The sequence below is a fragment of the Hyperolius riggenbachi genome, chromosome 3 (genome assembly GCF_040937935.1).
Source record: "Hyperolius riggenbachi isolate aHypRig1 chromosome 3, aHypRig1.pri, whole genome shotgun sequence".
Classification (NCBI taxonomy): Eukaryota; Metazoa; Chordata; class Amphibia; order Anura; family Hyperoliidae; genus Hyperolius; species Hyperolius riggenbachi.
In genome coordinates, this window is record NC_090648.1 from 113,841,583 (window position 1) to 113,865,774 (window position 24,192).

The following is a 24,192-nucleotide window of genomic DNA, read 5'->3' on the forward strand; positions in this document are numbered from 1 at the left end:
CCAGGCACATCAAGCATCAGCTTGGGGCCCATCCAGGGTTTGAAGGGCCCCATCAGCATCCTTCCATTAGCGTTTTCATGCCTGCTGCAGCTAAGGAGCCCCATCAGCATGTACGCATAATCATCCGGCTCTTTTACCTTCTTTCCTGCCTGGCCTGCTGCAGCGCTGTTTGGGTTCCGGAAATAAGCTGAGGCTGAGCGTCGCTGTTGCTATGGTAAACAGACGCTCAGCCTTCACATCAGCCCACAGAAAGTAAGCATGCAGTGTGCGCCCTGCACCACATCACCGTGCTCACTCCTCCTGACCATGCCTCAGCAGGGCTGGATTTCTGAGCAGGCGGGAAAATGCAAAGGGTGCTACACTGCTGCAGGTGGAGAGCCTTCCACATCATTTCCCACATGCCGCCCATCCATTTACAGCCGTGTGCTGTGACAAGCACCTTCAAATTTGTGCGTGCAGGCAGGGCAGTGGGCTTCTAAATACAGGAAGTAACCGGAATAGAGAGTTAGAGACGGAGCAGAGAGCAGGATTTTAACAATAGCCAGCAGCAGCTGCACGGACATTGTAGCTTTAGCCACCTGTAGCAGCGTGTCTCTTCAGCTCTCCATCCACCCTCCTCACAAACTTCTGCTCAGCTGCTTGCAGGGCACAGATTGAATCAACTGAGTGGTAAGGATGGATCCGTGCCACAGTATGTGTCTGCTGACGTTCTGCATTTTTTCCTCCACAATTCAGTGGACATTATAAGCTTCTCTGTCACCTTCCATCCCCTGTGCCTGTGATCTTTCTCCCCTCTACTAATTATTAACACTATAGCTCTCAGCAGGCTGTCTGTGGCCAGGTACAGTTGGCCAGTTGCTCTGAAGTCTAATCTTCGCAATCTTTACACCAGGGCATCAGAGGAGATTAGAGGTCTTGCAGTTGCCTGGCTGCTGGGGCTGACATGAAGTGTGTGAAGGAGAGAGAAAGCTCCAATTTCAATTGTTTTCTATATAAATAGAGGTGTGTGTGTCCTGTGTGTCAGTGTCTGGTGTGTGTGTGTGTCTGTGTCCTGTGTGTGTGTTCTATGTGTCTGGTGTGTGTGTTTGTGTCGTGTGTGTGTGTGTGTGTGTGTGTGTGTGTGTGTGTGTGTGTGTGTGTGTGTGTGTGTGTGTGTCTGTGTCAGCCTCCATATCCCTCTCACTTCATATCTGAATTGATGCATAAAACGTTGGAGGGGGTTTAGGGAAGGGGCCCAAATCTGCTATTTTGCTTAGGGCCCCATTTGGCCTTAATCCGGCTCTGGGCATACCATCCAGGAGGTTAAAGGAAACCTGAAGTGAGAGGTATATGAAGGCTGCTATATTTATTTCCATTTAAGCAATACCAGTTGCCTGGGTAGCCTCCTGATGCTGTGACTCTAATACATGTAGACCATGAACAAGCATGCAGCAGATTAGGCGTTTGTGACATTTTTATCAAATCTGACAAGATTAACTGTATGCTTGTTTCTGGTGTGAGTCAGACACTACTGCAGTCACATAGATCAGCATGGTGGCCAGGTAAAGGTAACTGGTATTGTTTAACCATTTCAGGCCGCGGGTATTTTTCACCTTATGCATCCGGGCAATTTTCACCTCCCATTCATTTGCCAATAACTTCATCACTAATTATCACAATGAATTGATCTATATTGTTTTTTTCCGCCACCAATTAGGCTTTCTTTGGGTGGTACATTTTGCTAAGAATTATTTTTTTCTAAATGCATCTTAACAGGAATATTAAGAAAAAAATGTAAAAAAATTCATTATTTCTCAGTTTTCGGCCATTATAGCTTTAAAGAGGAGCTGTTAGGTATAAGGTCTCAGAGAAAATAAACACATATATCAGTAGCTAAAGATTGGCTGTACTTTCATTACATATGCATTTCACTGTCCACGTTTGGATTTCACAGAATTTGTATATAGTATATGCAGAGATAGATGCTCCTGACAGCTCATGGCAGGCTCCATGTTTTTCTGTCAAATGTGTCGTCATGTCCTGCCTGCTTCCTGATCACAGATAAGCTCCTACTTGAACAACACAGTGTGCAGTGAATATTAATGAGCCATGTGGCTAGGAACAATAGCTGACTCCTGCAGAGTACTCTGCCCCGAGATTTATCAGTGCTACATGCTGGACTGATTACAAGCTTCTGTAACGTCTCATTAGCAGCCGAGGGGAGGGCCCCAGAATGCTTTGCAGTTTAGTATGCGGCTTGCGTCCTTATAGGTCTATAACAGCCTTTAAGATAAGCACACATCAAAGGTAACTGAGATTTTTATCTTCACTAATGGCTTTTGGGCTTCCTTCTAAACTGTTTAACACAGGAGAATAGAGGTTTAAATTAGCTTCTGCAGCCTGACAGTTACTCTTTAAAATAATACATGCTACCTGTGATAAAACGCGGAAAAGCCGCCGCGTGTACTGGCGGCAAGGCGGCTGATTCCGCGTCCAGCGTGGCGGTTTGCACGCAGCAGCGTGCGTCTGGTGTGGCTGGGCCTGTTAGTTCACACAGGCTGAGGAGTACGCGCGCGCGCTGAGAGGCAGAAACTTTATGACAGACAAGGAGGGATCAGCTGACCAGGTTGGTCAGCTGACCTCAAAGCAAGTGGCTATTGGTTGATCGCTGATGGGTGGCGCCGGAGAGCGCCACGCTATATATAGTCACTGCTGGTCAGTCTTAAGTTGTCTTGCGTTGCGAACACTTACATGGAAGCACTCAGACTTTAGTCAGATCCTACAGTGTGTTAGAACCAGGAGGACCTGGGAATTCACACTGAGCCAGATTACTTCTGTTATCATTGTGTTATACTTCAGACTAGTTCCAGGGTGTCGAGACCACGGACCTCACACCCAAGATTAGGGACTTTGTGTTATCATTGTGTTATACTTCAGACTAGTTCCAGGGTGTCGAGACCACGGACCTCACACCCAAGATTAGGGACTTTGTGTTATCATTGTGTTATACTTCAGACTAGTTCCAGGGTGTAGAGACCACGGACCTCACACCCAAGGCTAGGGATACTGTGTACCATCATATTCTACTCTAGACTAGTTCCAGGGTGTAGAGACCACGGACCTCACACCCAAGACTAGGCATTGTTTGATATCTGTTATGAAATATTGCTTTTCTGACTATCCCTCTGCTTTCTGATTCGGTACCTACGCATATCTGATTATCTGTTGCCAACCCTGCCTGCCTTTGGATACCGAATCAGCCTTCTGTCTCTGTACTTTGTCTGTCCGTGTGTTGCCGACCTGGCTTGCCCGACCTTGAGAGCTATCTCTCTCCTTAAGAGATAGTCTCCAGACCTGCTAGTGACATCCACCTTTCAGGTGTCACTCACTCACTGGTCTTCCCTAATTTTAGCCTGGGACTCCACCCCTTTGGAGGTCTCAGGCTGCTGGAAGGTTTTTGCACTTCTCATAAGGCAGTATCGCCCATACTGCCAAAGACCACATGCTCCTCGGGTGGTCTTACTCAAAGTCTTTACTGTTGCACCAAACACTCACATTATAAAGGTGTCCAGAGGTTAGTTATACTTAGATTATCGGTGATTCTGCAGATCATCAATAATCAGGTATAATCTGTATTCTTGGTGATACTGCAGATCACCAATAATCAGATTCTCTCTGTGTGCTGACACCGATCGTTACACTACCATAATTAAAACCTATGTATTTTATTTGCCCATTTGTCCTGGTTATTACACCATTTAAATTATGTCCCTATCCAGTGGCGTACCTAGGGCATTTGACACCCGGTGCTGGGTATTATAAGACATCCCCCCCCCCCAAAAAGTAAAGGAGCAAAAAACGGGGTGGCGCTATAACATGCGCCGCGGCAAAAAATGGGCGTGGCCATGACCGGATTAGGGCGGAGCTAACTGTAATTTGACGTGAACCCGGGTGAGAGTGATATGGAGGCTGCCATATTTATTTCCTTTTAAACGATACTAGTTGCCCTGCTGATCTATTTGGCTGCAGTAGTGAACTGAATCACACCAGAAACAAGCATGCTTGTTCAGGGTCTGTGGTTGAAAGAATTAGAGGCAGAGGACCAGCACGGCAGCCAGGCAACTGGTATTGCTTAAAAGGAGATAAATATGGCAGCCTCAATATTATTCTCACCTCGGGTTCCCTTTAAAAGTGCAACGCAAAGACAGTGGACCCAAGTTTTGGTGACCCTTTACCCAGAAAATTCACATAATTGTGCAGGTTTTCTGAAGAAAATACACGTAATGTGTGCAGATTTGCCCAGAGAATACGTTCAATCATGTCGGCAGATTTGCCCAGAAAATACATGCAATCATGTCGGCAGATTTGCCCAGAAAATACATGCAATCATGTCGGCAGATTTGCCCATAAAATACATGCAATCATGTGGCAGACCTGTCCACAAAACACTTCAATCGTGTAGCAGACCTGGCCAGAACATAAACGCTACCCCTGGCTGCTAATATAAATTAAAAAAAACAACAACATTTACTCACCTGCAGCAGAGCTCCTGTTCCGGCCTCCGTCCAGTGCGCAGCTCCCACGATCCTCTGCAGCCAACAACTCCCAAAGTCTCCAGAGCAGGGCTTCGGACATTTTACTATAGCCCTGCTCTGCCGCTGCGGTGAACTGATACGGCATCTATTAGATGCCGAAAGTCAGTTCACGCTGGTGGGTGCTTGGAGAATTTTAAGGGGTGCTTCAGCACCCAAAGCACCCCCCCCCCCCCGGTGCTGCCACTGCCCCCAGTATAGGTAGCTAGGAGTTGCCCCCTGTATAGGTAGCTAGTTGCCCCCAGTGAAGGTAGTATAGTTGCCCCAATATAGCTAGTATAGTTGCCCCCAGGATAGGCAGCATAGCTGCTGTCCCCAATGTAGGTAGTGTTGCTGCCCCCAGTGTAGCTAGTATAGTGGCCCCCGTACAGCTGCCCTCCAGTATAGCTAGTATAGTTGCCCCCAGTATAGCTAGTATAGTTGCCCCCTGTATAGCTAGTATAGCTGCCCCCTGTATAGCTAGTATAGCTGCCCCCTGTATAGCTGCCCCCAGTATAGCTAGTATAGCTGCCCCCAGTATAGCTAGTATAGCTGCCCCCAGTATAGCTAGTTTAGTTGCCCCCAGTATAGCTAGTATAGCTGCCCCCAGTATAGCTGCCCCCAGTATAGCTAGTATAGTTGCCTCCCAGTATAGCTAGTATAGTTGCCCCCCAGTATAGCTAGTATATTTGCCCCCATGTATAGCTAGTAGATTTGCCCCCATGTATAGCTAGTAGATTTGCCCCCTGTATAGCTAGTATATTTGCCCCCTGTATAGCTAGTATATTTGCCCCCTGTATAGCTGCCACCAGTATAGCTAATATAGCTGCCCCCTGTATAGCTAGTATATTTTCCCCCTGTATAGCTAGTATATTTACCCCCTGTATAGCTGCCCCCAGTATAGCTAGTATAGCTACCCCCAGTATAGCTAGTATAGCTGCCCCCAGTATAGCTAGTATAGCTGCCCCCAGTATAGCTAGTATAGTTGCCCCCAGTATAGCTGCCCCCAGTATAGCTAGTATAGCTGCCCCCAGTATAGCTGCCCCCAGTATAGCTAGTATAGCTGCCCCCAGTATAGCTAGTATAGCTGCCCCCAGTATAGCTAGTATAGCTGCCCCCCAGTATAGCTAGTATAGCTGCCCCCAGTATAGCTAGTTTAGTTGCCCCCATTATAGCCATTACACTTGCCCCCAGAATAGCTAGTATAATTGCCCCCAGAATAGCTAGTATAATTGCCCCCAGAATAGCTAGTATAATTGCCCCCAGTATAGTTGCCCCCAGTAGAGCTAGTATAGCTGCCCATAGTATAGCTAGTATAGCTGCCCCCAGTATAGTTAGTTTAGTTGCCCCCAGTATAGCTAGTATAGCTGCCCCCAGTATAGCTGCCCCCCAGTATAGCTAGTTTAGTTGCCCCCAGTATAGCTAGTTTAGTTGCCCCCAGTATAGCCAGTACAGTTGCCCCCAGAATAGCTAGTATAATTGCCCCCAGAATAGCTAGTATAATTGCCCCCAGAATAGCTAGTATAATTTCCCCCAGTATAGCTAGTATAGTTGCCCTCAGTATAGCTAGTTTAGTTGCCCCCAGTGTGAGGAAAGCCTGGAAGGAGGGGTGGCGGGGAGGGGGCCAGACCCCCCACCTCCCTCACCTGGGTCCCCTCCTTCTGGCGCTTCCCCCCTCCTAATTAGCAGCAGCGGCGAAGAAGACTCACTCACCTGCTCCTGGCGATGGCGGCGGCGCATAGCGTCATCCTCACGCGACGCTGGTCTCCGACTTCTCTGTTGCTCACTGTGCTTCCGCCAATCAGGAAGCACAGTGAGCGGTGGAGAAGGCGGAGACCAGCGTCACGGGACGATGACGCTATTTGCCATCGCCTGGAACGCAGGAAGGAGGTAAGTCCTCTTGCCCGTTGCTGCCCGCTGCTACTAATTAGGAGGGGGAAGCGCCAGAAGGAGGGGACCCAGGTGAGGGAGGTGGGGGGTCCGGCCCCCCTCCCCGCCGCCCCTCCTTTCCGTGCTGCTTCCCCCTCCTGTCCTGCACAGGCCTCTGTGGGAGGCCTTGATGACACCCCCTGGGGCACCCGACACCCGGTGCGGGGCGCCCCCTGCCGCCCTATGGTAGGGACGCTACTGTCCCTATCACAATGTATGGCGCCAATATTTTATTTGGAAATAAAGGTGCATTTTTTTTTCAGTTTTGCGTCCGTCACTATTTACAAGCTTATAATTTTAAAAATGTGCGCAATATACCCTCTTCACATGCATATTACAAAAGTTCATACTCTTGGGTAACTATTTATGGTTTTTTTCTTATTATTGTAATTTTTATTTTTCATTAAAAATTTTATTTGGGTAATTTTCGGTGTGGGAGGTAAACAGTTAATTTTAAATGTAATAATGTGGGTTTATTTTATTAAAAAATGTATGTAGATGTAGTTTTACTATTTGGCTGCAAGATGGCCACAGTGAGATTTTTTTTTAGCTCTGGAAGCGAAGTGCTCGCTTCCAGGAAGCATATAGAGGACAGGATTTTTTTTGTCAGAAAGACCGTGGCCTCTGATAATAAGCCGTCGTTTTTTCTGCCAGGAACTTAGATCAATGAAAGGGAACTATTCATTGATCTCCGGGCTACCGGTGGGCGGCAAGGGAGCGCGCAGAAGCACAGCAGCAGCCACCTGGATGTGATTGTTAATGGTTAAAAGGAAATAAATATGGCAGCCTCCATATACTTCTTGCTTCAGGTTTCCTTTGATGTGAGCACCTCACCTATAAAAAATATTTAAAACGAACCTAACCCTAAGGGAGAATCGTAAATGATGTCTACTTTGCTGGGGGTAGCTATGGGGGTTACTCCATAGCCCTATCTCCACAAAGGCATCTGTCCATCTTGCAGCTGTGACTGCCACAGTTCAAAGTGTCTATGAGTCCAGCGCATTTCCGGCCACTGGTATATCCCGGGAGATGGTCTTTAAAGCCGACCGGGACATGTAAAGATATCTCCCGGCATGTACATCGGTCAAGAATTCCACATCTTCCAGCATAAACAGATGGCCAGGAGTGCCACAGATTCATGGCCACTATGAACTGCGGCCGTGTGGCAGTAACAGCTGCTAAATAGACACCTTTATGGAGATGGGGCGATGGAGCAATCCCCATAGCTACGTTCATTCCCTCTCCGTATGGGGAGGTTCGTTTTAAATATCTTTATAGTTGAGGTGCTCGGGTCACTTTAGTGAAAAACATTTCACAAATGTTCGATTACCGGGAACACAATGCTACTTCCACTGTGAACCCAACCTTAAGGTGGCCATACACCTATAGATGGCCAACAGATCGACTATCAAATAGATCGCTCTATGATCAGAGAAAGATCTTTTGGCTACCTACACAGATTTTGAATCGATTTCAACATAAAATCTACTCAAAATCTGTGGGGACACCACCTGCCTCACTGCCCAAGTCTCCCTCAAGATGGCAGCTTGAGGGCCACTGGACCCGGGAGGTGCGTATCCTCCCAGGTCCAGTACTTTAACTTCATGCCATTGGTCTCCTCCTCCCGGTGTCCCTATTCTCTTTTGTGTCATGCAACACAAGCTAAAACTAAAGCTCTGGCTTATGCTGTTGGACCTCCAGTGTTTAAATTTCAGTTTGTGGCACATGACACGGAAGAGAAGAGAACACGGGGACAACAAGACTTCCAGCATGAAGATAAACCACCGGATCGGGGGGACACGCGCCAGCAGGACAGGTGAATACTGCCGATACTCTGCGTCGTTTGCTGCAAAATGGCACACTAATGACGTGCTCCCGACCCGACCGTTAAGCAAAATTCTCCATCCTGTGCCATCAACCAATTTTGGGTGGAAATCAATTGATCTGGCAACTTTCATGCTGATTTCTAGCTGATTCGATCACAGCGATCAAATCTGCTATGTAGCAACTGAAAAGATTGACTAGCATGGCCAGCATTACATGTAAAAGAGATTCTTATCAATATGATTGGATTGATAATTACCTTCCATCAATTTTGGATGTATTTATAATGGAGGGGTATGTAGGAAGTGGTGGGCATGAGGAGAGCATCTTACATATACTAAATAATAATAATAATAATCCCCAGTTTTTAAACTTGTATCCTTAAAAAAAGCCAAGTATGACTATCATGTTTGGTTTTGAGTTATACACTGATTAGTCCTGATGAGACACTGATAGTGTCCTCAGCATTCTAGAGCAGTGCTGGCAGTACAGAAACGTCGTCCAGGGCGCTGAGGCGATATCAGAAGCAGCAATATGACACAGGGCTCCAGGAACGCACATGAGGCTGAGGCGGGAAATGAATTTGGCGCCCTGTTCTATCGGGTGACGTCGGCTGTCACGTGAACGTCGCTGTAAAAGCTTCGGGAGGCGGCGCTGCCGGGCTTATTTGGCGCCGGAGTGTGAGAAGGAAGGAGAGCCGCGCAGTCGGTAGTCGTCCAGCAGGCGGGAAATCCATCCGAGTTCTCTCCGTCATCCTCCGCAGCACTCCGCGCTCTTCCCGCCGCCATGTTCGAGGCCAGACTGGTGCAGGGCTCCATCCTGAAGAAGGTGCTGGAGGCGCTGAAAGACCTGATCGATGAGGCGTGTTGGGACATCACCTCCAGCGGCATCAGCCTGCAGAGCATGGACTCCTCGCACGTCTCGCTGGTGCAGCTCACGCTCCGCTCTGACGGCTTCGACACCTACCGCTGTGACCGCAACCAGTCCATCGGGGTGAAGATGAGCAGGTGGGTCCCCTATATCCGCGCTGGGACTTGTAGTCCGCTAGTGCGGGTCTCATAGTAGTGTGCGCTCACTCGCGTTATTGGGACGGTGATCTTGTATATAACATCAGAATCCAATGTATATGACTTGTGTGTATGGCTGCAGTATGAGGCGGAAGTGCACATCCTGGCGATGTGTGCTTCTGCCCCGTTACTCAATAGGAGCTGCAATGGGATTACTGTGACAGTATGGTGGACATGTCTCATCTTGTCTGCTGTTTGCGCGGGTTTTTATTTTGGCCGTGACACTTTGAGCGCGCGCACTTGTGATGTCATTGCGGCGCCTCAACAAAAGCCAAGCGGCTTGCGCGGGAAATCTGAAGGGGGCGGGGCTAGGTGTCTGCTGCTGTTCTGTGCAACTCAAGTGGCAGCTCGGGCTTTGTGCTTGAATTTTAGTAGCAGTGGTGTATTGCACTGTTAGCCATCAGTATAACCAAGAAGTTTTGAATCGGGATGATACCATTTACTGACTAACTTAGATGAAAAGTAGTAAGGTTTTGGCTATTCTTTTTCTTCTAAGGTAGTCAATACAGGGGATCGTTGATTCAAAACTTCTTCCGTTTGTTTTTTAGTTATAGCTTGATTATGGCTTGTACTGTATATGTAGCAATACATTTTATTTCAATGTTTAATAAATTTCGAAGTAAAACCCTGGATATGCATCCATGGCTTGTGTGTTTAACCTTTACACTTGCTCATTTTACAGTATGTCTAAAATACTTAAGTGTGCTGCAAGTGATGACATCATTACTCTGAGGGCAGAAGACAGTGCGGACACAGTCACCATGGTGTTTGAATCGCCAAGTAAGTTTTGGTTTATTAAGGATATGCCTGAAAATAGCCAGTTGTAGTCTAGGATTCAGTGCTTATATGTACATTGGTCTAGGAATGCTATGTAGTCTGGGGAATGACTGAAACCATCATTAGGCCCGATTTACACTGGTCTCCTATTAGATTCTTGTTAGGTCACCTGAAGTAGAATAGTGCTGGAATGTTTCCATAGGTAGCCATTGCACCTGGTAATTTGCTGATCGTCTGCGATCGCAAAACAAATTCTCCTTTGTTAAACTGCATGAACAGTTACTTGGAAAGTGATATTGTCCCTGCCTGTGTGGGCTGTGGCTGAGGTGGTTACTTCACCTGACATGTTTCTACATTTCACCAGGGCTGTGAAGTCGGTACAAAAATCTTCGGACTCCTCAGTTTCTGAAACCACGACTCCAACTCCGGGTACCCAAAATTGCTCAGACTCCTCGACTCCGACTCCTTAGTCTAATACATAACAGGGCTGTGGATTTTGTACGAAAATTATGCAACTCCGACTCCTCAGTTTCTGAAACTCCGACTCCGGGTGCCTAAAATTGCCCTGACGCCTCCTCCACAGCCCTGCATTTGACAATTCTTTTTGGCTTAAAAATGCTACACTACGTAGCTTAAGTTGTGACAAATTGGCTTCAGCACTCATCTGCCTGGGGACAGTTGTGCAGTCTCTGGTCTGGGGACATTGGTAACTGAGAATGGGGGCTGCTTTGCTGACTGGCTTGAAGTGTACCTGAGATGTTAACATAAGCATTTATACTTGCCTGGTGTTTGCTCCAGCCCTTTTGTAGGCTCTATGCTCCCTCCTGGGACACCCCATTTCTGAGCTGTCCGGCTCTGTAAAGTTACCAGACTGGACCAGGTCCGCTCCACTGCACAATCTTGGTTGCTTTCTTGTGACCAGTAGCGTCCTGCAGTCACAAGCATTAACTGCATGGACACAGAATGCTTCCGGCTACTGGAGTGCGACCAAGGATGCGCACCACAGTCTTATCGGAGCAAATTAATAAATAGGCCCAGGAGGATGGTGAGGGAGCCTGCAAGGGGGTTGAGGAAGCCCCAGGTAAGTATAAATGCTTGTTAATAATCTCTGTTTTGCTTAAGTCCACAGGTAGAATTTCTCACTGTTGCACAAAATACCTTCAAGGTTAAAAGTTAGTCTGCCCAGTCCACTCTTCCCACTTGCAAGTATCACAAGGATAGTTTGAGGTAATCTTGCCTGCAAGCACACAAACTGGATTGTAACCCTCCACCTTGGCTTTGGGTTTAATTGGGCTTTGCCAACATGTGAGAAATGCCCCATTCTAGTCTTAAAGAGAATCTGTATTGTTAAAATCGCTCAAAAGTAAACATACCAGTGCGTTAGGGGACATCTCCTATTACCCTCTGTCACAATTTCGCCGCTCCTCGCCGCATTAAAAGTGGTTAAAAACAGTTTTAAAAAGTTTGTTTGTAAACAAACAAAATGGCCACCAAAACAGGAAGTAGGTTGATGTACAGTATGTCCAGACATAGAAAATACATCCATACACAAGCAGGCTGTATACAGCATTCCTTTTGAATCTCAAGAGATCATTTGTGTGTTTCTTTCCCCCATGCACTGAAGTTTCAGGCTGCTCTTTTCTTCCTGCAAACAGCTTTGCCCTTGTCTGTAATTACTCAGTATGTGAAAGCCCAGCCAGCTCAGAGGACGATTTATCCAGCTTGTAAAAGATAAGAGAGAAGAGAGAAGCTGCTCTAATCTAAATAACACACAGGCAGTGTGCAGAGAGGTGCCTGGAAGGGTGAGTTCATAGCAGAACCACAACACTGAAGAACTTGGCAGCCTTCCAGACACAGGCCGACAAGTCTGACAGGGGAAAGATACATTGATTTATTACAGAGACAGTGATAGTATAGAGTGCTGCAGTTAGCCAGAACACATTAGAATAGCTTTTGGAACTTGTAGGATGATAAAAAACAGGATGCAATTTTTGTTACGGAGTCTCTTTAAAAGTGGACCTGCACTCAGAACTGAATCTGCTCTAAAAGATACACAACAGCAGAATGACCTTTACAGAAAACCATTTTTTGTTAAAGCTGATACAAATCATGCAATAAATCTGCAGTGTTTCTACTTCCTGTTTTCACGGAAGCAGACATATTAGCATCATGTGCTTTCAAATTAGCTTATCTGCTGTGGCAGTCAGGTGACACTGGAGAGATCAAATTGCAATTTGTGATTAGTTACAGGTGAGGGGGAATTAGACAGGCTAAACTCTACATCAGCCTTTCTCAACCTTTTTACCCTGATGGAACCCTGTAAATAACTTTTGGATCTCAAGGAACCCCTTCAAACAATTTTTTGATCTTGCAGAACCCCTACATTTATTTTTCAGGAGGCATGGTCTTTAAAAGTAGGTTAGGCTGTTAATTTCACTACCTCCTATTACACTGCCACTCATTATACTGTCTCCTGACCCCTCAATTGAGTGCTTTTTGTTACAGTACCACCTATTACAGTGTGCTCTAGTATACTTCCCCCACGATGGGGTAAAATGCCAAGGAGCCCCTGCAGAGTCCTCAAGGAACCCTGGGGTTCCAGGGAACCCTGGTTGAGAAAGCCTGCTCTACAAACATAGTGCATTTATATTTTTCTTCTGTCCTGTGCAAAATTTCAGGTTCACTTTAACTACTTTACGACCGCCTCACGCCAATGGGCATGACTGCGGTGGCAGCCCCAGGACCGCGCAATCGTTCCCTGCTGCCGATCGCGGCTAGCAGGCTGCTTGTAAACGTAATGGCCCATACTCACAAGGGACTTTTGTCGCCTCAACACGCGGCGCGCGCGTGTTGCGGCGACAGGTCGCCCGTGAGTATGGGCCGTCGCGCGCACCCCGAACTGTCGCTCATGTCGCCATGTGATTAAAAGTTTCAATCGCATGGCGACAGTCGCCCCCGCAACTGTCGCTAGTCCGCGTGAGTACGCGGACTAGCGACAGCAACCTCCATTGTGGTAAATGGAGCTTCCGGCGGGGGGAGGAGGAACGTCGGCGACAGCTTCCGTCTCGCCGCTGGTCCCTCTTCCGCGTGTGTACGCGGAGGGACCTGGCGAGGAGCTGTCGCCGGCCTGTCGCCCACACGCTCACGTGTGCTGGCGACAGGCCACTTCTGCAGCCCGTGAGTACGGGCCATAAGGGGAAAGAAATAACCTTTTTTTACAAGCGTACAGCCCTGCTGGGGGCCAACAGCGCTGTACAGAGAGGCGATGATGCCTATGAGAGGCGGAACAGGACGGATCGCCATCCTAGTTCGAGGAGGGAGGGGGATGGGGGGAGAGAGAGCCTCGCTGAGGCATGTGAAAAAAAATAAAGCCTGCAGCGATCGGACCCCTCCGGTGGCATGTCCCCTAAGGGACAAAAACGGTTGTCCGATCGCTGGGCACCTAAGCTGTGCTGTGCAGAATGCTGAAAAGCCTGAACAGCCCAGCAATGCGAAAATGAGCCTGGTCTTTAGGGGGGGGGGGGGTTACCACTGCGGTCATCAAGTGGTTAACAGGTTTTTATTTTGAGCCTGGAGAGCTGCTATGAAGCACAGCTGAACTCTGAGGTAGATGGAGGCTGACATATTTATTTGTTTAAACAATGCAGATTGCTTGGCTGCCCTGCTGAGCCTTTTGTCTCTAATGCTGGGAATAAATGAGTTTTTCGGCAGATGGCTTCATAATTTCCAGCAGGTCCGAACTGATTTTGATTGTTTTTCTGATCGATTTTCTCATAGAAGTGAATGGAAATCGATCAGAAATATGATCGGAAAGTAAATCTGGCGAAAACTCATTGTGTATTCCCAGCATAATACCCTAATGGAGGCCATACATCTTGTGATTTTGTGGTCGATCAACCATCTGATTTGATGATTAAATTGGTGCTGCAACATGCATGCCTGTCCTATGAATGTATTGATTAGACATGCTGGAAAATCTTGGAGTGATGTGGTTTGGGTGTGCAGTGGTAACTGCGTGTGATATTGTGATGAACCTGATGAAACATCCTAGCTGCTGCCCTCGCCGTTTTAATTTGCTGCCGTGCATCAAAATCTCACCTGTCCGCTGCTGTTAGTGTCCAGCTGCACCTTCTTCCACATCCGTGTGGTATGTGACACTGCACACACCTGCCATGTGCTATATGCTAATAGCCATGTGGGTTGCAAATGTGGTAGGAACAGCTGGATACTAGCAGAGGACAGGTGAGAGATTTGAATGCATGGTTACTTGGGGGGGGGGGCACACTAAGGGAATAATGAACTTATAATAAAACTGATAGTATGCAGAACCAACCTCTGTGTCCTAATAGCATTCTTCAAACCCACCTTGGGTTCTCTTTAACATCATTTTGGTGATAGGGGCATCACTAGGCTGTTTGCTGGAAAAAAATAATGCTAAAAAACTATTAGAAATCGACCTGCGAACAGATCTCTGATCAGCGAGATCTGTCTCCTGGTCGACCTGCCCATACATCACCTGATCTATGGGGCACCTTTATTCACCTTGAACAAGTATACAGATAAGGTGCTATGACTGAATTGTTTCATATGTGAGATTCAGACACTACTATAATCAGAGGTCAGCAGGACTGCCAGGCAACTGGTATTGTTTAAAAGGAAATAAACATAAACACACCTGACTAGGACTAGAGTATACCGTAGTAGCTAAGTATATAAAACTTAGCTTTTATTAAAGTTACATTAAAACAAATTTGCTGGCTATTTTAACTGTGAAAAAAGTGGACTGGAGGAAACAAGGTTCTGGGTCAAAAGACCATCCTCCTAGTTCACACTAGTAATTATAAACCCTACACCAAACTCAACATGTTTCATTTCCTAAATTGGAAACTTCGTCAGGAGTGAATATACCCTAGTGATAGTGATAAAGTGCTACACATAATAAATACAATATAAATTTCACATATTTACAAAAAGTTAGCAAAGTAGCAGAGTTACGGCCACTAACCAGCAGCCTGCTGGTTAGTGGCCGTAACTCTGCTACTTTGCTAACTTTTTGTAAATATGTGAAATTTATATTGTATTTATCACTATCACTAGGGTTTATTCACTCCTGACGAAGTTTCCAATTAAGGAAATGAAACATGTTGTTTGGTGTAGGGTTTATAATAATTACTAGTGTGAACTATACTCTTGTTTAATTGTTTAAAAGGAAACAGGTTCTCTAAATGCATTTGAGTTCTTCACAAAGTGAAAATGGTTATAACTTGGCCGTAGTTGTGCTGTAAACAATCATGTAGTAAAATATGGTTACAATACACCAGAAAGCAATTGGTCACAGTAAAGGTGGCCACACACCATACACATTTTTTAATTATCTGTTCAATTTAAGAATTGCAAGCAATTTTTCTGACTAACATTTCAAAAATATGACCAATGTACCACACACCTATGTTCAATTTTTCCCGAATTATGATAAAAACTGATTGGAAACTGAGAAAATTGCTAGGGTGTGTATATTAATAAATTAACAATCCAACACACACCATACAATCTTTAGTAGAAATTGAAGATAAATATCTGGCATTCCGGATCGATTTAAATCGAAAAAAATGGGAAATCCGATCGGATTTTTCAGTCGAATGAAAAAAAACCCTTCAACTTTTATTTTGATACGATCGTTTTTATTGAATTACTGTAAAATCGGATCATTTTATTGTATCGTGTGTGGCCACCTTATCAAAGATCAAGAGACAAAACACTTGGCTGCCTTTCTGACACAGACTGAGATGCAATGTTCATGCATGTCATTAATGAGATGTTAGCACAGTCAACTGCTTTAAAGAGAAACTCCAACCAAAAATTGAACTTTATCCCAATCATTCGCTGATACCCCCTTTTACATGAGAAATCTATTCCTTTTCACAAACAGACCATCAGGGGGCACTGTATGACTGATATTGTGGTGAAACCCCTCCCACAAGAAAAGTTCAAACTTTTGGCAGTTTCCTGTCTGTGAACCTTGTTGCATTGTGAGAAATGGCAGTTTACAGCTGTTTCCAACTGCCAAAAACCATGCAGCAGCTACATCACCTGCCAACAGTAAAATGTTCACTGGAGTTCCTCTTTAAATTTGCTCTGCTCTAAGCTACTGTACCATTCAACATCCTGTATGTGTGCTAGTAAGCACATCCCACCAATCCTCTCACTTTCATAGGTCACATGGTCTAGACAAATTTCAGTGTGATGGAATTATGCGCCTCAAATGAAATATTTTCATAACTAAGGTATCTGTTTGCCAACTTTGTTGTATATTCTTGGTAAGCAAATACTGATAAACTTATCCCTTCTGCAGATCAAGAGAAGGTTTCGGACTATGAAATGAAGTTGATGGATCTGGATGTTGAGCAGTTAGGAATTCCAGTAAGTACTTGTTAAAGAGAACCTGTACTGAGTAAAAATATTTAAAATAAACACATGAGGTAACTTCAAATGAATATTACATAGTTACCTTGCCATCAGTTCCTTTCAGAAGCTCACCATTTTCTTCTGACCATGATCCCTTCCAGTTCTGACATTTTGTCAGATCTGAAATCTATCAGTTGCTGTCAGTAAAATATCAGTTGCTGTCAGTTATAGCTGAGAGGAAAAACTGATGTACCAGGTAATGTCCATGTATCCCTATGGCTCTAGTGGGCGATGTTACAGTTTAACTGTGTGCTGACCAGAAATCTGTTATGGGGTAATGGCCATTTTCAAAATGGAGGACGGAAAATTCCCTTGATCAGTGAACTAGGATGCGGGACAGGAGAAAGACACCGAGGAGTAGACTACATGGAAGGTAAGTATGACTTGTGTATGCTTATTTTGACTTTTAATTTTCAGTTCAGGTTTTCTTTAAAGCAAATTCTAAACTAGTCCACTGAAGTGACCAGTCACCAGGACAGTTGTACTACTGGGAAGGTGTCCACTTTAAAGTAAACCAGAGAACAAAGGTTACAAAGATTAGATAATACAACAGCACCCCTTTTGCATAAAGAGTAGATAATTACCTCCAGCCCCATAAGCAAGTGAGTTCCACGCTGTCCTCCCGTGGTCTGCCGTTCCGTGGCAATCAATCCCGTAACAGGCTGTCAGGGTCTAGTCTGGGTCTTCTGCACATGCACGGACCTCCCGCGCATGTGCAGTAGACCCGGACTGATGCGAGTTACCAGGGCTGATTGTGGCAGGATGGCGAGGAACTCGCACATGCTTATGGGGCTGGCGGAAGCCCCGGGTAATTATCGATTCTTCATAGATTTTTTTGATCTCTGGTTTAATGTAAATTGAGTATTTGCACACATTTTGAATACTTTGTAATCACACTCATGAAAATAAGACCAAAAGTGTGGCACCAGAAGTAAAGGGATTTCTTATAAATACTTAGCATATCAGAAATGTATTAAAGAGAACCCAAGGTGGGATTTCATTATGCTAGTGGGGCACAGAGGCTGGTTGTGCACACTAACACCAGCCTCTGTTGCCCCATGGTGTGCCTCCATGTCCCCCCTGCGCGCCGCTATACCCCCGCAGTGCTGGCGACACGCAGCGTGTCGCCAGCACAATGTTTACCTAAGCGCTGTCTGTCAGCGCCGCTCCTTCGCCTCCTCAGCATCGGCGCTACCCGCCCGTGTCCCTTCCCTCCCGCTGATATGAGGGAAGTGATGCGGGGGAGCGGCGCTGATAGACAGCGCTTAGGTAAACATTGTGCTGGCGATGCGCTGCGTGTCGCCAGCACTGCGGGGGGTATAGCGGCACGCAGGGGGGACATGGAGGCACACCATGGGGCAATGGAGGCTGGTCTTAGTGTGCGCAACCAGCCTCTGTGCCCCAGTAACATAATTAAATACCACCTCGTGTTCTCTTTAAGGAATAGCTTTATTTAAATGCTTGCAACTGCTGCTGGCTGATGGAGCAAATTATACTCTGCACCATGCAATGCAGAGTGACCAGTAAGAGGGTGAGAATCCTTTAGGTTTGCTAAATGGTTATCTTTTTGTGAGGTTTCTAGGCTTACACAGGAATGGGAAATGCTGTTTTTGTAATGTATGTACTACAGCAGCATGTTAGTGCTGTGCACCTTTGCAGTGTGATCCCAAACTATACTGATGAATAGGCCACCACATCAGAATACTGCCACACTTTTTTCCTTATTACATTGCACCGCCACCAATGTGGACAGTGCTATGGAATTAGCAGTTGCAATGCATGGTAGCGTAAGCTAGTGTAATGGATCCATGGTCTACTCGTGACATTAAGTTCTAACCCATTTTCGTTTTCTTCCATGCAGGAGCAAGAGTACAGTTGTGTCATTAAGATGCCATCTGGAGAGTTTGCACGTATCTGCAGAGATCTTAGTCAAATTGGCGATGCAGTCGTAATCTCCTGTGCGAAAGATGGAGTCAAATTCTCTGCAAGTGGAGAACTGGGGACAGGAAATGTCAAATTGTCACAGACAGCAAATGTGGATAAAGAGGAAGAAGCTGTGAGTAACTTCAGTGATTTGTCCAGTCTAAAGATGCATACACACATCTGATTTTGATTGGCCAGTTTTAACACTTCCTTGTAGTATGAGAGCTTACCTACACAATCTGTTGTCAGTGTTCAAAATCTGTTGGCCCTCTCAAACTATTTGTGAGTGGTAACATTGGCCAATAAAAATTGGTGTATATGCACCAAAAGGTTTTTCCCGGTTATTTTCTAATTTTTGTTATTGAGGAATGGGTTGTGCCCCTTTCTCTTGGCACCAATGGAATTGGCAATTCCGATTGCTGTGTTGTGCTAAGCTACATTTGTTTGACTGTTATCACTTAGGCCTTTTTCATGCAGGAGACTGAACTTGCACACTTGTTAGGCAATGCAGGCTGCAGGTCATGAGCAGCATTAGTCTGCAAGTACATGCCGCATTTATAACCCCATGCATGTCACAGTTTGACAGGCAGTGGTGTAACACGGCAGAAGAAAAGCTGCAGCCTGTCGCATCTCAGCATGTGGCTTCCATAGGAGGGGCAGTCTCTAAAATGCATGTGCTGTGTGGTAGCAAGCGCATCCGCTGTGCCCAAAACTGTAAATGAGTCCTGTCCCCGTTACCCCCCCTGAGTCATGCTAGTTGACTTCCAGGCAGCCTGAGTTCCAGATAACTCGTACTTTGAATTCTATTAGCACAGACTATATCTTGCCTAATAGTCATGTGATCCTCATCTTCCTGGAGTATTGGTCTTGTATTGGTATTGTAGGACAGCAGTGTTTTTGAGACAAGGTCCCTTATGCATCTGTCACATCTGAATTCATAGCCTGTTTGTGTATCTACTGGGGTCTGTTTGAGCAGAACTGTACAGAAGGGTAGACCTATATTGCGCTATGTGCCATGCTATTATAAGATGCGGTCAGTCTGGTTTCTCTGCTTTACATGAATGCAATCTGTAAGGTCTGCTTTACCCAAGACTAATGGCATTTCCTCCACAGGTTACAATAGAAATGAATGAGCCAGTCCAGCTGACATTCGCTTTACGATACCTTAATTTCTTCACCAAAGCCACACCTCTGTCTGCAGTAGTGACCCTTAGCATGTCAGCAGATATTCCACTTGGTGAGTATATATTCAAATTTGATATGTACATTTTAAGAACATATAGGCTGAGTTGGGTTAGCTTTTCAGTTGTCATTGTATTTAGTAAGTTGAGATTCAGTTAGTGATGGTCTGCGAGACAGAAATAATTCTGGTTTTACAGAGCTTGGAACTGAGCTAACGTAACTAAATTAACTTCCTACTTTCAAAAAAAAAAAAAAAACTATAAAAAAACCTTGAGAATCACTTCCAATCAGTTGTGATTGGTCTGTTTCTAAGCTGCATGGAAGTTAGAATTATTTGCATCACGGTTACCAACTCAAGTCCTTATCTCTAATGGACAGTTGCCTTTCATTTCTGCTTTCTTTGGCAAAGTAGTCACAGTTGGTTAATAGGTGTCATTTGCCCATCGTTGTTTTGCAGACTGTTGCCAGTCTGGGCTTTGAATGATTTAGCTCATAGCCACCCATTTACTTGTATAGATATAAGCTTTGTACTGCTCATTTGGTATGATTTCAAAAATGCTTAAAATCCTCTATCCAAAATACATTTTTTTTTTTTGGTCATTGGAGTTTTAGGAGTTCAGGGCATTGCTGACACTTTCAGTGACCAATACAGAATCTGTCTCCCTGCCAATGTACTGGGAAGAGTATTCCCCCCGAAATAACTTCACAAAGTAGCAGCATTCAAATGCAAACTTTGCTTTGCCCACACCAAAAACACATACCAATCTCATTGTGCTGAATCTGTGCCAAAAATGCATGATTTAGCCCATAAGTCCATCAGCGTGTGCATTTCAAGAGGTAGAGCAGATATTTACTACTTGCTGGAAATGTGCAGTCACTGCAAGTATACATAATAGATTTGTGTGTGGCATTGCGATATAAACACATAGCTGACAATCATTCAGACTTGATTTACGGTGGTGTTACATAATGCACGGGTTGTATGTGAACTGCAATGGAGACTAGACATAGATTTTAATACAAATCCTGCATGCAGCAAGTTAGAATAATAGCTCGTTACAACGCAGCCCCAGAGAGTTGTATAGGCAGTGAGTTGACAAGCAGAATTATTCTGCAACCTGAGCATTGTGAACTAGCCCTCAAGAGTAATCCCAGCTACAGTAGTATATTACTGTTGACAAGGAAATTAATGACTAGCTGAAATATTGTGTACTGGCTAGATAGCCCGTGAATCATTTGTGCCACAAGTCCTCAGCCAGGTATAGGTAGCAGTAATAGTGGTAGTTGTTGCAGGTATTTGCTCTCATGCTGGCTAAAACTTTATACAGGTAGATTTTCAAATAAATCTACCAGGTAAGAGCTGTAGTCAAGCATGTTCTTAACAGATTGTAGTATATGTGTAATATCCAGCTGGTTGCATTGGCATAACATTGAATAGCAGAGCCTCCTGGAATCTTGTGATTTGGTCACTAAATCCTTTATTTTATTTTCAGTGGTGGAGTACAAAATTGCAGATATGGGTCATGTGAAATACTACCTGGCTCCAAAGATTGAAGATGAAGAAGCTTCCTAATTTTGTATAGTTTTTTTATGCGTTGTCACCTGAACATCAAAGCTCTTCTCAACTGCATTGCAATGACAGATGCCAAGCTGTGCCGTTCTCAGCATGCCTGTAGATATTTGTGTAAATACTCAACAATCTTTGTAAAACCTGCTATGTTAACTGAATAAATCTTTGTAATAACAATCTTCCTATTGTAAGTGGTATTTGTGGGCACTGATGAGGTTACCAAACCTGTTCTGAATGTCCCCATGCTTAGCTCAATTGTCAGTGTGAGGAAGAGTGGAGCAGATGCCCCAGATCATGCAATAACTAGTTGCTCTTTCCTAACTGGTTGATTAACCATTTAGGGTAAAAGTGCCCCTATGGGGTTCTGGATCTCGAGGCTTCCCCATGCTCTTCAGACTTGGAGATCAAGCGCTGTCAGCCCCTGAAAATCCGCCGACAAGCTTGTCACAGGCGCAGTAGGGGCTTCAGTGTGCGGCAATATTTAGAGCCTGGCTCCTGCACAGCCGCAGTAACAAGCGTCTCCTCGGGCTCTGGAAATAGCCAAGCTTGATCGGATCTCTTCTACCTGCACACTAGAACGGACCCGATTGGGCTTGGCTGTTACTGCTGGAGCTTGAGGGGAAGCTTGTTACTGTGGCTGTGCAGGAACGAGGCTTGGTAAATATTGCTGTTTGGGGCTGCCAGCACTGGATCGCAGAGTCTAGAGGATGGGGGAAGCCTCATTAGGATCCAGAGGCTCCCCCTCCCAAGGTAAGTACCCCATAGGGCAGTCCTGGGCAAACTTTGTGCGGCCCGGACCACATTCCTGACATTCTTGGCCTCTTCTCTCGATAGGTGGTTGGCTTCCTTAGCCGTGATAGTTATGGCCAAATGAATGGGAGGAGTGCTGAAAGGTGAAAATGGCTCCTGGTGGGAAGTGTAAAACAGCGTGTGGGGTGAAGTGGTAAAAAAACTAAATACTGTATGGCAAAAAGTTTGGGGACACCCTATCCAAAATGAGCCTAATGATCATAAAAACTAGGCTATGTTCAGACTAGTGGCGGAAAACCTGCAGTTTTCCACAGCAGACCAGTTGATAGATCGTATAAGTTGAATATCCATTCTGACATGTCTTGTGTGGTGATGGAAGCCAGTCTTCACCTGCATGACACTTCCTGGATGTCGGACATACCATAGATGGCATGCTATATGACATGTCCGTTACAACAGAGACCACAGTCAAGATGAAAACAATGGGATGGTAACATCTGACGTATGATGGTCTACATCCGGGACCCTGATGTTAACCTAAAGCTAGGTACACCATACAATTTTCTGTCCGATTTACCTGCTAGATCAATTTCCGATCTGAATTTGACAGATTTTCTGATCACTTTTTTTTTCTGATCGATTTTCATTCAGTTCTATGAAAATCGATTGAAATTCAGATCTGACATGTTGGAAATAATCTGGCAGGTAAATCTGTCAAATTGTATGGTGTGTACATAGCATAAGTCATGCAGTTAAGACAAAAATACAATAGTATTAATATAGTAGAATACATTTTTCCAGATCAGTTCATCATTTTTGTCCTACACATGCTCCAATCGGTTTTAGTGAAGTGAAAAGCTACACGCAACTACATCCAAGAAGTAGCAGCCACACTAAAATCACATAATGGTGGATGATTTATCAAGACCAGTGAAAACCATGCTGGAGCAAAAGTGAAGCAGTTGTCCAGAGCATCAAATAGTTTTGCCCTTTTAAATGAAATGTTTGCAATTTGCAGCAGTCAAGATGCATGTGCCCCATTGTGCGCAGTGAACTGCAAAAAAAAAAATTTAAGTTTCAAACTATCTGGAACAGGGCTGTGGAATCGGTACAAAAATCTTCCAACTCTGACTCCTCAGTTTGAAACCTCCGACTCCAGGTACCCAAAATGACTCAGACTCCTAAAGTCTAATACTTACCTGGGCTGTGGATTTAGTCCAAAAATCATCCAACTCGGTTTTTGAAATCACTGACTCAGATTCCAGGTATACAAATTGCTCCGACTCCACAGCCCTGATCCGGAAGCCACATTAGCAAAAGGACTTGTTGGCTCCACTGACTGGTAGGGATGGTCAATGAGATGCAAATTTTGAGTTGATGCAGGGTTATGCAAATTTAGTATGTAAAGGTGTGCAGCTTGAAAATGTACCATTCGAATGCTGTACAGGTGGAATTCAAATGGTCCATTTTTTTTCTACAAAACTTTTATAATTCTGTATCCACACAGGATGACTTTCATCTCAATGACCGTCCCTACTGACTGGCTGTGCACAGGTTTTTAAAGGCCTAATGCTACCACACAATACTAAGAGTTGGCAGGATTGGTGTATAAGGCTACATGACAGTGGGCTTTGCATTCTGTGTAAAAAGCAGGAGTGGAAAGGACACATAATGCATTGCATACAGTCAATGAAATGTTTTTCCAGTAAAGCACTACATGCAGAGCATTGGGATGTTACACTGCACCAGGTACACTGTGAATATCACATATCCTGCACTCTGATATTAAAGTGTAACTGTCGGGCATAAAATCAAAAATCAATTCTTTATTTTTATCTGGCAAACAAGTAAAAAGGAATCTAAAGATAGTTGGGCAACAATTTTGCCCGTGGCAGCAGTCCCCACATACTTGATCATCTTACCCAAACTAAAGATAGTGGGCGGGGCAAACCTTGATATAGAGACATTTCAACTAGGTAACTGACCAAAAATAGGTTATAAGCCACCTTAATATATCAAGTATCAAAATTTATTTAAGCAATTGGGAACATGCAAGAAAAGTCTCAAAATGACATACACATCAAATGGAAGCACATACGATTATAAAATTAAAATTGCCTAAGCAAAAAACTGATGTAGCCATCAAAAACAGCAT

The 24,192-nt window shown here is 45.0% G+C and overlaps 2 protein-coding genes across 2 annotated transcripts in view; both read left to right on the forward strand.

Moving 5' to 3' along the window:
• TMEM230 (transmembrane protein 230) overlaps window positions 1–24,192 on the forward strand; it is a 608,298-nt gene that overhangs the window by 552,128 nt on the left and 31,978 nt on the right. The window lies entirely within an intron of this gene.
• On the forward strand, window positions 8,950–21,464 carry PCNA (proliferating cell nuclear antigen). The gene is made up of 6 exons (XM_068272373.1): window positions 8,950–9,310; window positions 10,053–10,150; window positions 16,500–16,567; window positions 18,474–18,668; window positions 19,649–19,772; window positions 21,211–21,464. The coding sequence occupies exons 1-6, from the start codon at window positions 9,090–9,092 to the stop codon at window positions 21,288–21,290; spliced, it is 786 nt and encodes a 261-aa protein (XP_068128474.1). The 5' UTR covers window positions 8,950–9,089; the 3' UTR covers window positions 21,291–21,464.